The 13,774-nt window shown below is 40.6% G+C and overlaps 1 protein-coding gene and 1 long non-coding RNA gene across 8 annotated transcripts in view; one reads left to right on the plus strand and one right to left on the minus strand.

Annotated features, from left to right (window-relative positions):
- The window catches only part of ARHGAP32 (Rho GTPase activating protein 32), a 204,860-nt gene that overhangs the window by 56,926 nt on the left and 134,160 nt on the right, over positions 1-13,774 (plus strand). The window contains exon 1 of one of the 7 annotated variants that reach the window (XM_083714266.1): positions 8,498-8,712. The exons of 5 other annotated variants lie outside the window; for them this stretch is intronic. In XM_083714266.1, coding sequence (XP_083570392.1) covers positions 8,600-8,712 — 113 coding nt within the window. In that variant the 5' untranslated portion in view covers positions 8,498-8,599. Of the gene's footprint in view, positions 1-8,497; positions 8,713-13,774 lie in introns of those variants that run through there. One more of the 7 variants, XM_083714268.1, reaches the window with a different exon arrangement.
- LOC310832773 lies at positions 962-6,352 on the minus strand. The gene is made up of 3 exons (XR_014558427.1): positions 6,267-6,352; positions 3,473-3,571; positions 962-1,744 (listed from the first exon to the last, which is right to left on the minus strand). It is a non-coding gene; the product is annotated as an uncharacterized lncRNA (long non-coding RNA).

Raw genomic sequence — 13,774 nt, forward strand, 5'->3', positions numbered from 1 at the left:
TGTTTGTTATGTACTTGTGTTGCTACCACTCATTTCTGTACAGGCTTGTTTCAGATGGGAATGTGCCTTAAAACTTTATCTAATTTATAGTAAACAAAGCTTCAGGTTTTTGTTTTTTAAGTTTCCAACTTTGTTGATTATCCACTTTGCTTAGTGTGAGGTTCTGTCTCATTTTGATTTTGATTTCATTAATTACGTGACCTTGGGAATATTTTGCTCCCTTTGGGCCATATCTATACTTCATTTTTGCCCACCTCCAGAAGTCTTGTATTAGCAAGTAATAGATATCCAAAATAATCTGTGTTTTTTTTTATAAGATTGTGCTTCACGGCATGTGCTCATACATGAGACAGTTCACTAACACAAAACAATCTACCTCATTGTGCTTCACAGTAAGCTATAGTTAATGGTTTACTGCAAATGTGCTGATCTGGGCTGTCTTACTTCTCCGCACTGCTGGTGCATGAGGGAACCAAACCATGATCCTTGCCTCTTATGTTATGTCTGAACTAGGAATTGTGGTCTGTTTTGCTAAAACCACAATGGGTAAGCAGAAAACAAATATTGGCTTATTATTCAGCTAAGTTGTACTCTGAGTAGACCCACTGAAATGTCCATTCATTTCAGTGGGCCTGCTCTGAGTAGTATTAGCATTGGCTAACCCATGGTTTGTTTGGAGTGGAACAAAACATGATCCTTGGTTTGGATGTATCAGTATCCCCATTGATCATGGTTGGTTTCTCCATAGCACTAAAAATGAAGAAGTTAAGCAGGTCTGATTGGCTCCTGTGTGGTAAGCACAGGTTTGTTACGGAAATGCAGACTTTGTCACTGAAAATGTGGCGGCTTTTTTAAAAGGAAAGAAGTTTATTTTCCTGTGCTCTGAATTCTGTGTAAGAATTGGTACATATGGCTCCTTCGAGGAAATAATTGTCATTGAGGTCAAACACTGCAAAGCAGTAAATAACTTATGAAGGTGATTGATGACTCAGGCGTCTGATGATGACAAAAACCTTTTATTGTGAGTAATGCTGTAGGTATAATTCTTCTTATGCTGCAAGACCAGAGAACTGGAAACATGCATCATCTGTCTTGGAAGGGAGGGGTGTTGAATATATTGCTAACACTTGCTTAGCATTTTCACTGTTTACATTTTGGAGTTTGACTTTGAGGCTTAAACATGGAGTTCAGGAGCAGGGGGCGGGCAGCTGAAATTGTTCAGATGGCCACTAGTCACAGCTCAGCTACTAAACTATTCTGATAATAACTTGGGCTTGGCCTTATCCCCGAACTTGTTTCCAATATTAGGGTTCATTCCTAGACCATATGACATCATAAAAACAATTCTATGATTCTGTATGTCTTTGAACACTGGCAATAGGGCCACTCCTAGTTTAAGAAGAACACCCAAGCCTGGAGGGTATGACTTCCACAGTAGATGGAGTCCAGAGATCTGTTGCTTTAGAAATGTGGCACTGAAATTAATCATATTAAGGCTGCAGTCATATGTAAACTTACTTGGGAGTAAAACCCTTTGCACACAAAAAACCCACAGTTCCCAAACTGTTCTGCTACTGCGGCTCATCCATTCAGTTGAGTCTTGTGTTTCACCACAGCTTTTTCGATATTGGCTTGGAAATCTGTGTAGGTCAGCAGTCCCTAGTCTTTTTGGCCTTGGAGATCAAAGAAGTGTTCTTGGCATCATAAAAAAGCAATTTCACAAATACTGGTGATGCTCAGAACCCTCCAGTGCATACCCACAAATAAAAAAGACATAGACAAAAAAGCAGGTCAGCTACCCAAAATGAGCAACACCCCCCCCCCCCGTCAAAAAAATGCAACCTCATTTTTGTTGGAAAAAATATATATTAAAGATTGGAAAGTGTAGGAGACCTTGACAAGTGCTAATGGGAGTGTCTGATCTACTGTGATGGCAATTGGGAACCCCAGATATAGGGACATGTATTGCTCTCAATATTTATATACTGCTGAGTTTTGTATACATGATCCCCAATCTTCCTTCCCATCTGAATTAAGGATTTTAATCTATGTGGTGATCTCAAGGGTTTGCCCAACCAGCTGAGTTTGTCTGCCTGTTAAGCAAACATGGCTGTATAACACAGAAGTATTCTAGATGGGTGTGAAATGAGTTCTTAAACATGGTGCTATTGTATCAGAACTTCTAATTGCTATTGTATCAGAACTTCTAATTGAGTGTTCATGCCATCATGATTCGGTGCTCTTTCGTTTTGTTGCTAATCCTGTATTGCTGTTTAGTCAACTAAGGCTAACATCCTGTTAAAGAATAAGTAGTATCAACTGACCCTCTGCCGTTTCCATCTCAGGGTTGTCCCTTTATAACAAAATACAGTGCAAGAGTAGTCCTGCTTTGGAACTGCAACCCTTTTATAGTTGCCATCTGTGACAAATTTTTAAAGTCTATTTCCTGCAGACATCAGTAGCAAAGCTACCTTTTATTTTAATTTTTTTGGAGAAGAATGATGATATGCCTATAATCTGTTTTGGTGATCAGGGAATTTGCTTTAGAATCCTACAGACCTGAAGAAAATCTCACTAATGCAAATAGTTTTTATTGGAAGTTCTCATCCCTCCATGTTTATTTTTAGAGTAAACCCCATGAAAGCTAAATAATTGATGCAAGTTGTACTTGGCAGTACTCAAGAGTGTTTTCCTTACTCTTCTTATGCAAGGTATTTTCATTGCTTGCAAAATGCTTTTTAGTCTTGGCACCCCAGTTTCAGTGATTATGGGTGTGTTAAAAATATATTTGTAGACAAGCCCATCGTGCAGCAGCCACTATTATATTTTGGATCCATGCCCCAAATGATTAAGGAAGGCAACATTTTAAAAATATTAGTTAAAATTTCGACTGTATTAAAGATAGTACTAAAAGAAACACCTGTTCATTCCTGCCTGCCAAATACAGATGCCACAACCCCTTTCTTCTATCTTTTTTCTCTGGAAAATGATAAAGTTGGAGGAACAGATGTCCAGGAAGTCAGACAATGAGGGTACATCTCCAGGCTCAGCTCAAGGTATTTTTGTCACCCTAAGTAACACTTTGTGTTTCAACTCTTCCCCACCCCAAGTAACTTGGCATGTGCTGGACAGTGCAACAGAACAGAGTTCAAAAGCCCCTCCTATTTTCTATCTTATTACCTCTTCATACATGAGACAATTGTAACCTGTGAACCACTGCTGCCAACATTAATGCTCCCACAAACCTGAGTTATGCAAACACAAATATGATCATTGATTATTAATATGAATCACTGATCACATTATAAACTTGCATTGAATGGGTGGGTGAAATCTGCCCTCTTCCCATATGTAACTAACATCTGAAAATATGATTGGGTGGTTAAAGGAATGTGAGAAATTCCACATTAGGCGAGTTTGTGTATCTTAATAGCTAAGCTACAAATTGGGAAGTTCCTAGTTTGAGTCTCACCTGTGTTATGAAGTCTCTTGGTAGTCTTAGACAAGAGATTCCCCTCAGCCTCAGTTAACAGAATTGCTACTAGATGATGCATATGAAGCACTCTGAAAACTTGAAAGTAGAGTGCAAGTGTTAAATAGTATTAAGTTATTTTGAATGTGCATCTTTAACAATGGGTGAACACACTCTATGCATTCCCAGTATTTAACCATATTCTTGAGGAGATTTCACCCCTCCCATATCCAAGAATCTCCTGATGAGTCTGCTGATTCTCCAGAGAGGAGGGGCAGTGTTCTGCTCTCTACTTATTCTGCTCCAGTACCACATCAAAGAGTCAGTCAGTCAGTCAGTGTGTCGGAGAGAGAGAGAGACTGAGTGTTAGAGATCGTGTGTATAGATAAGGTTGCTGCTAAGAGCAGCTGCAGACACTCAGTGCAGTTCAGCATTCATTTAGACCTCATTTAGCTCTGTATATAGTTGTATAATAGTTGTAGATAGAATAAAGAAGATATTCTACAGAGCTGCTCTCCGAGTTGTTTATACTCTGCTAGACTCTGCTGTACTCTGCTGTGCAACGTCTATCTTCTTGTTGGAGTGAATCCGGTGCTCACAACTCTAAGCTGTGAGTCCACAGCACTTCAACCTGTTCCTGTGCAGAAGGTGGTCTCTGGAAGTGCTACCCAGCTCGCCTAGCCCAGTCGGGGCTGAAGTAGATGAGTCCAGTTAGTGGCACTGGCTCAAGGGCGATGCTGACAATTCTAACTTATTTTAATATTGCATTTTTAAATTGCTGTAACCATCCTGGGACCTTGTGGTGAAGGGTGGGAAAGAAATCTAATAAATATTAGTTGTGATTCAGACAATAAAAACGATTAAGAACCACGATAAGGAGGATGCAGCCTGATGCTGTGCATGTTTGCATATAATAGGCTACACTGTGTTCAGAGCGCCAGCCAGCATGGTTGATGGTTGGTGTTACAGGAATTGTATTCCAACAACACCCAAAGGGCCAGAGGTTCATCATCCCTGTGATGGCAGCACAAAAAACTTTACTAGGGAGAAATAGTAACCCCTATGTAGTAATTGAGTATTACCTGCTAGTCCTAAGGACACGTAACCTCTGGCATAGGTTGTCACCTCTTGTTTGCTGGTCCCAGTTGAAGAATTGGGCAGCAACAGCTGCACTCTTTTCACTACTTCAGTTACCTCTTCTCTCTCCACCCTCTGTTTACTGCTACCAGCTCACATGCCCATCATTTGCAGCAGCTGCTGTTACTTGCTTGATGAGGTGGGACTTAATGAGGTAGTAGCTTTTGATTTTCCCCAGTGGTTGAGTTCCAAGTAGCACTTAGAGTATACACTTCCAGTATAGGGTGTAGCTGTGCATATGTGCAGCACACCACTGGCTCCGCCTCCACAAGTTTCTGTATGATTTCTAGAGAAATCAACACCAAGAGACTCTTGGAAGCTGAACTTCTTGGCTCCCGATCAAATTGGCTCCCGAATGATCAAAACCCAGAAGTGAGTGTTCTGGTTTCTGAATGATTTTCAGAAGTCGAACGTCCACCGTGGCTTCTGATTGACTGCAGGAAGCTCCTGTAGCCAATCAGAAGCTGCGCTTTGGTTTTCAAACGGTTCTGGGAGTCGAACACACTCCCGGAACGCATTCTGTTCAAAAACCAAGGTACCACTGTATATGACAGACTTCTTGAGCTGTTGTGTTTCCTAACTTCTGTTGCCTGGGCAAGGGAAAAAAATCTCTTATCATTTATGATTAGTTGATAATAATATTGGCAATAGTCTGCTATACAGATTCTACTTGATACTGACTGGGGTGAACCAAGTATTAAAATAATGTGCTTTTCCAGACCCCTAACAAGGATTGTTACCTATTTCTTTTGTGTAAACATTCAGTTCACCCTTTCTTCATCTGCCGCCAAGAAGAATGCTTGAATAGCATTCTGCAAGTTTTTGTTCATTGTTTGAATTTAGGATGCAGAACTAATCTTGACCTACTTTGAGGCTTCTATAAGCGTCTCCTCAAATGAAAAGAGATGAAGTTCCTTTGGGAATTTCACAGAAATGGCTATTGAGAAGACCTAGAATTCTACATGATCTTGCATAAGAGCATCTATTACTATGCTAATATCATGGACTTGCTTTTGTTGAAAGCTGTAGTCTGTTTCATCTATCCTGCAACTCATTTCGAGTGCCACTATCTAAAAATCTGGAGATCTAGTCCTCCAGGTATCTTGACCTCTCAACTGACTAAAGCAAACCATTTGATTTGGTGCTATGTCTTTTATATACTCCTGCCAACTTAGGCTGAAATGTAAATGTTCGCTATCCTGTGAAACCTAGTATTGCCTCATTTGTATTCAGTACTAAGCCATTATGTGTGGTTAGCTAAATCATACTGTTCATGAGCTGCATGCTGGTGCATATAGCTCAGGTGCTCTTGCTTTACTCTTCAGAGATTGTGGTTCGTTGCTTATTTCCTGATACTGGTTTGTTTGGCCATGGTCCTAGGTTCAGATGATTTGTTTGTAAGCAATTTTAAACATGACCAAAAGCCTTTTAAAACCAGGTCCAAAATTAAGTGACAACAATGTGCCATCAGCAAAAAGTAAGATATCTTGTTGCTAAGGTTTGGGGAGTTGCTGTCTGGGACATAAAGGATATTGTCCAGATTATCTAGATACAAGATAGACAGCAAGAAGACAATAATACAGGGTACAGTTGTTGAAGCACCCGTTTATAAACTTAAAAGGAGAGTTCTGATTTGAAGATGTTGCATCAAGCATACCTGTCTCAAAGAACAACTGTAACCCAGGTGATTGAAGATAGAATTGTCCAAGAGATTGTGCTTGCATTTGAAGGGCGTTTTCAGAAGGGCGTTTTCAGAAGGGCGTTTTCACACCTGTGAAAGTAGCATCTTTAGTCATAGCGTCTGGCTAGATCATATGGCAAATATTCTTTGGGAAACATATGTTGGATTAATAGTCAAAATTGATGGGCCTTTCACCTTAAATACACAATTCTATGCAAAATTACTTGTGCAAAGGCCCCGTTGATTCAGTGGGAAAGCTTGTATCCTGGGGTGATTGGCAAACTTCCACGTGATTACAGCTTCTTCCTGCAATAAGTGGCTGTAAGGGAAACAGGTTTGCAGTAAACTCCTTCCTTATAAAACTAGCTAGGTATTTTCTAATATGAGTGTGTCTAGAATTAAAATATTCTGGCCTTTTGGGCTCATAGCATTTTTCTTGCTAGAGCTTTGTGGTCTATTTGAGCAATATTACACAACATACATAGTGTTGACTGCTTAGTACATTGTGTAGCTGCGTAAAAAAGTTTCTGTCAGCCTAAAAACTGTTGTACAACATGAACAAATGGTGAAGCTCACTTGGCTGTTATACTGACCAAGATCTATGTGCTTGATGACCCTTGCCTTCCCTATAACACTTTCACAAACTTCCAAGGTGAAACTTCCAGTAGGTTGTATTTTTTTCTCCCTTATAATGGGGATGGAACGACTCCCCTATGAAGAAAGATTGCAGCGTTTGGGAATCCTTAGTTTAGAAAAAGAAGCAAGTGAGAGGTGATAGGATAGAAGTTTATAAAGTTATGCAAGAAATACATGAAGAAAGCAGATAGTGAGAAGTTTTCCTCCCTCTCTCATAATACTAGAATTTGTGGACATCCATTGAAGCTGGAAGTTGGAAGTTTCAGGACGGATGAAAGAAAGTTCTTCATGCAGCACATTGTCAAACTATGGAACTCGCTTCTGCAGGAGGCGGTGATGGCCACTTTGGATGGCTTGAAAAGAGGATCAGACAAATTCATGGAGGAGAGGATTATCAATAGCTACTAGTTACGATGGCTACACTCTACCTTCACAGTTGGAGGCAGCAATGCTTCTGAATACCAGTTGCTGGAAATTGTGGGAGGCGATAGTGCTCTTGTGCTGGAATTCTGCTTGCTGGTTTCCTACATGCATCTGGTTGGCCGCTGTAGACTAGAAGGGCCATTGGCCTGATCTATCAGGCTACTCTTTCATTTTCGTGGTCTTAATATTCGCCATTTATTAACCATGTTAATGGGTTATAATTGTAACTACACATTTAATATTTAATATGCAGAAGTGCTATGGGAAACACAGTTCCAGGCCAACTGATCATGTGAACTCCCTGCCCCTGTTGAGGGGCCTGCATTTTATTTTATTGCTTTTTAAGTTTTTACGACAATACTGTGTTTGAGATCTGTTAAACCAGTTTAAATGCCAACTAGGGCAGAAAGGCAGCGTACATATATTTTACAAACAACTATAACAGAACTTACTGAATGCTCACATCTTCATCCTTAAGAGGGGCATCTAAGATTCGTATCCTGCTATTACCACATCTGCACATTTTTGTAACTTACAGTCTGTGGGCTGCAAGTTGCTTTGAAGTCCATCACCTCCTATAGCTTATGTTGATTCATCAATTAAAGCTTGCAACCCAAGTTTTATACACTGCAGCAAATTCAAAAAGTGGCATAAACACGAAGGTGTCGGAGTGCATCATAAATATTAATAGTCTTTCCAGTGCAGCGTCAAACCTTTATAGGGGAAGAGCTGAATTTCAAAGAGATTAAGTGACCTGCTCAAGGTTAGGTTGCGAGCTGTGTGCAAATTCAATTCTAAATGTCTTATTCTAATTAGACACAATCTGCAGCTAGCCACAGGAAAGGTCCGCACCAGATGAATGCCTATTCCTACGGTGTCATTTTACAACGCAGAAAACAAACTCTCTGTGCCTCAGCTTGGAAAGGGTTACAGTTGAAATGCCTGTAGCAGCCTGAAGAAAATGTGAACCACTGAATGAAGAAAGAATAGAAACCTGGTGTTTGCAAGCTGGGTTGTTTTTTTTTTTTGTTGTTCTCTGATAGAATTATTACCAGAAATTGTTTGAGGAGGTTCTGTTAATTGCTAGCATTTTTGAACCTGACAGAGGGGGAAAGCAGCCTGTCTGTTGTATTATTGGGCAGGTGGGGGGAAGAAAAGAAGCAACTTTTGGTCCTTAGCCCTTTCCTCCTTGGATTCTCGTGCCTTTGCCTCCTCTCTCTGCTTCTGCAGTCTGTGCTTGTGTGTGCAACATGGAGGGAGGGATTGGAGCAGCTGCCGCTGCTGCTGCTTTTACCAATATCTATTCAGCAGCTTCTACTGCAGGGGCGATAAGGACTGAAGGCAATCTTGATGAATCCAAAAGGTCAGTACTATCAATAAATCACCCAGAGAAAGGGCTTTTTGAGGGATGTTTAAATTCACGTCTCATTTCAAACAAACAAACAAACATCAGATATGCTAACTGTTTCTAAGGAAAAATGTTTGTTCCATGTTTTATTTAAGCCAATATTTCGGTAATAAAATACAAACCACAATATTAATAATCATGTAATTATTTCATAAATGCAGATTCCTTTTAATACATATAGGAGGAAGTTATTGGGATGGAACAAAACAATTGTCCTTCAGACACCTTTATTTAATTACGGTATATAGTCATATTAAAAAGTAGGCATAGTATAATCATGGCTTTCTGTCCTCCCCCCATTTTAATTTTTGTGGTGTTGTTTAACTATTTGTTGTCTGTTTAGAGTAATACTGCAATGTTATGTCTAAGATACACATAATATGACACACAGAATTTTGCTAAATTGGATTAAATACAATTCTTGTGAGCTGAATTACAAGGAATTGTTCAGTGTTTGCATCTGCAATATATATATATACGCGCGCGCGCGCGCACACACACACACATATATATATATATCGACTGCAGACTAAATTTAATACTGTAGTTCTTAAAAGCTAGTTTGAGTCCTGGTTGTTTAGTAAAAATTCTTGTGGAATGAATTAGTGCTGATAAACTTTAGGGCAAATCTTTTCCATTACCTTGGCCTCAGATTTATATTGCAGTTGATCTAAAATAATCCTGTTATTTAATTTCAGTTGGGATGTTCTTCTAGGCAAAGATGACATAATTTTTATGGAGTAGAGCTGTCATTAATACTGAAAACTTACCTTAATGGCAACAACTGCAACCTCCTACCTTTATGGTTTTTTAAAAAATATATATGGTTGTTTTGCAAGACCTACAGTTATTTATGAGCAGGAAGTAGGTGGTTCCAAGGTCTCCTATTTCAGTTTATATGCAGATATACAAAGTTCAGGTATTTCACCATGGGGACTCCACCCACCTGAAGGACTCAGTAGCTAGCTAATGAATTTAAATGGTCCAGAGTAGTTTCCCTAGATCCTTTTTCTGGTGGGTGGGGTGGGTAAGCTTGGAGTAGATGTCCCCTCCTGGCTCTCTTACAGGTAGGGCTGGCCCAAGACGTTTTGCTATCTGAGGCGCATATCAGAATTGTGCCCCTTTTCATTCCATATACAGAAGCTGACTGGATTGCCAGCTGAATCTGAACTGGTGATAAGACAGCCCTCCCCATTCCCTGTGTACAGCAAGACAGTTAAGTGGGGCCTGGGACAAGCTGCCCAACAGAATAGAATACTGGTGGCAGGGGGGTGGGGTATGAGAAATAACTGCTGATGTTGTCCCTCCCCAATCTGCTGCCTGAAGTAATTACTTAACCTTGCCTAATGGCTGGCCTGGCCCTGTTTTACAGTGTTTCATTTACTGCTGTTCTTAGAAAACATATGAATCAGAACGTTTCCCAGTGCTGGTATGCTTGTGCTCTTGAATGAACACTGATATTCTAAAACTCTTTGCTATTACGCAAGTAAGAATGAAGGGCTTCTGTGAATGAAAACCACCTGGAGTTCAAATATCTGTGTTTACTGTGCAAATTGCCACCCAAGTATACATAAGCTGGTAATGATATGAAGAATAAATATGGCATTCTTTTATTGGTAAAAGAAATATGGTATTTAGTGTGTTTCTTTCTTTCTCCCTCTTCCCCACCCCCCATGCACTGCATATATCCAAGTATGTCCTTCACTCCCAATTCCCTTTACTTCTCTGGCCTTCTATACTGCTTCAGAGGTGTGTGATGGCAACACTTACTCTAATAATTGCCAAAAGTAGATCTCAGCATTTTAAAACTCCTAAATAAGATTAAAGTGTTAGAGTGAATAAATTTTCTTTCAGTTAGCTGCAAACTGTAATCAGTTATTAGAGCTTTGTTGATCAACTGAGATATTACAGTTTACAGATTTTCAGTGACCTGAGCATAGATGGAAAAGTCCAATGCTGTGAGCTCTGAAGTTGAGCTCTTGCAAGTATGGGATGCAATTTATTCTGTCTTGGAACAGGTTATAGCCATGCCATTTACCCAAAGGCAGTATTTGGAGGGATGCGGGTGGCGCTGTGGTCTAAACCACAGAGCCTAGGTCTTGCCGATCAGAAGGTTGGCGGTTCGAATCCCTGCAATGGGGTGAGCTCCCGTTATTCAGTCCCAGCTCCTGCCCACCTAGCAGTTCGAAAGCACGTCAAAGTGCAAGTAGATAAATAGGTACCACTCCGGCGGGAAGGTAAACAGTGTTTCTGTGTGCTGCTCTGGTTCGCCAGAAGGGGCTTAGTCATGCTGGCCACATGATCCGGAAGCTGTCTGAGGACAAACGCTGGCTCCCTCAGCTTATAGAGCAAGATGAGCGCCACAACCCCAGAGTCACTCACAACTGGACCTAATGGTCAGGGGTACCTTTACCTTTACCATCACCATCTATACCTCTTTAACAGGCATTTAATAAACCACAGGGGGGAAATACTTTAATACTGTTAGTATTGTATTTTGGGAACTTAATTTAGAAAACTTGCGTCCTATGAGCTGGTTTCCACATCACAGTATATAAGACTTTGGCCTACTTGGACCATCCAATTATAAGGGCTCCTGGAGAGTGTTAATCTTTTATTTCATTCATTCTTGTAACATGCCAGCAAGGTAGGGTTACTATTATTCCCATTTTGTAAAGTAGTAGTTATAGGCTAGAGAGAGATGGATAAAGCCATCTAATGCACTGATCTTCACCTGGTGGAAAGGGACCCATTAGCGGGTCATGGTCTGATTCAAAGTGGGTTGCAACACAAACACTACTGCTGTGCAGATATATGGTAGAAGGTTAAAAATTTGGTCCCCAAATCAATGTTTGGGTTAAAAGTGCATCCTGGGTCTCAAATAGTTGGCCATACCTGATATAGAGTGTACAGGTGAGGTTTGGACATGAACCTTGTTTTCTCACATCAAACCATGATGTACTAAGACACCTCAGCTGTGAAAGGTAGTTAAGGAGATAGTAGTGTATATTGTCACTGAAATGCAAATGCTTGTAGAGCCCCCAAACCACAAGGATTATTAGACCTTGTACTTTTATTCTAGCTAGTGCATAATCAGCTTTGTTTGTTGTGTCACACATCATTTTTAAAGACACAAGGAATCTAGTTGACTTAATCATATCCTGCAGTAGTGAATTCCACAAGTCAGTTAAAGAGCTTGTAATTAAAGTGTTTGATCTTAAAGCTGCTCTTTTTGTTCATTCCTTTCGAAATTGTAAATAGAAGCCATTTGGACTTGATTTACTATCTGACTTAGATTCTCTAATTATTATTTAATGATTTCCATGACAGACAAAGTTTGCAGAATACAGTAGGCAGTTTCCCCTGCTTGGCAGAGCTTACAGTGTGGAGCAGGCAAGATCAGTCATGATAAAGCAGTTCAAGCAAGGGCATGGTGTGGATTGAGAAATGGGAAAGGAGAGCAGGATGGGAAAGATTTCAAAAGAAGGGTGAGGCTGTGAGCTCCAGTGTGCTTTGATGTGCATGGTGTGGCCTTCCAGGAAAATACATTGTAAGTGGGGTAGGCTGTCATTTAAATGGCCAGTGGGAAACTATTTAAAATTACTTAAATAGTTAACCATTTTGTGATTTCCTCATTAATACTAACTGGTTCCTAAAATCTAATAAGCATATTGGAGTGTATCCAGTGCTAGTTGTATTCAAAGTGGACCTCTTGAAATTAATAGAGATGGCTAATTTAGCTCTCTTGGTTTCAGTGGGTCTACTCTGAGTTGTCATTGGACACAGCCCACTAGCTTGCAGTCAAATAGATCAGACTGCACATACTCAGAAATTCAGAAGGAAGGGCAGGATAGAATGTTAAACGTTTGTGCCATTTGGCTGGCAAAGCATAAAATATTCAGAATTTACTACAATAATGCACAACCTGCTGTGTCATATTTATAATGCTTGACCTCAAAAGTCACTTTCATCCGTGGTTGTTTGTTTACATGGAAAAGAAGGACCTCAGTTTATTTCAGAGAAGGTCATGAATGCAGTTTAAAGAGGCTGCAAATAAGCGCTCAACATGTATAAATTAATTCAGAGTTCATTTTTAAATTACTTTTGTAGAGTGACACATAATGTTTAATTTGGATCTGAGCTATTTAAAATATTTTCTGTTAATTTGTGACCCGTATCCATATTCTTCATAAGATTTCTGGGCAGCATAGCATAGTTGATACACCAGTTTTAGTGTGAGTGTCTGAGGGCAGTTGAAGGATGGATTGTGGGGACAGGGGGTGGGTGGTGTGGGGGACTCCCTGATCCCGAATGGGGCAAATGTGCCCCTGAAGGACCATGTGCACAGCCTAGGAGTCATTTTGGACTCACAGCTGTCTATGGAGGCACAGGTCAGTTCTGTATCCAGGGCACCTGTCTACCAACTCCATCTGGCACACTGGCTGAGACCCTACCTGCCTGCAGACTGTCTCACCAGAGTGGTACATGCTCTGGTTATCTCCCGCTTGGACTACTGCAATGAGCTCTACATGGGGCTACTTTGAAGGTGACCCTGAAACTACAACTAATCCAGAATGTGGCAGCTCGACTGGTGACTGAGAGTGGCTGTTGGGACCAAATAACACCTGTTTCAATGGATCTTCACTGGCTCCCAGTATGTTTCCGAGCACAATTCAATGTGCTGGTAATGATCTTTAAAGCCCTAAATGGCCTCAGTCCAGTATACCTGAAGAAGTGCCTCCACCCCCTTCATTCAGCTTGGACACTGAGGTCTAGAGGATCTTCTGGCGGTTCCCTCACTACGGGAAATGAAGTTACAGGGAACGAGGCAGAGGGCGTTTTTGGCGGTAGCACCCTCCCTGTGAAGCGCCCTCCCATCAGAGGTCAAGGAGATAAAAAACTACACAACTTTTAGAATACATCTGAAGTATTGGGAAGTTTTTAACATTTGATGTTTTATTATGTTTTTATATTCTGCTGGAAGCAGTCCAGTGGCTGGGGAAACCCAGCCAGATGG

Source organism: Podarcis gaigeae (assembly GCF_964106915.1).
Source record: "Podarcis gaigeae genome assembly, chromosome: 15".
NCBI classification, from domain to species: Eukaryota; Metazoa; Chordata; class Lepidosauria; order Squamata; family Lacertidae; genus Podarcis; species Podarcis gaigeae.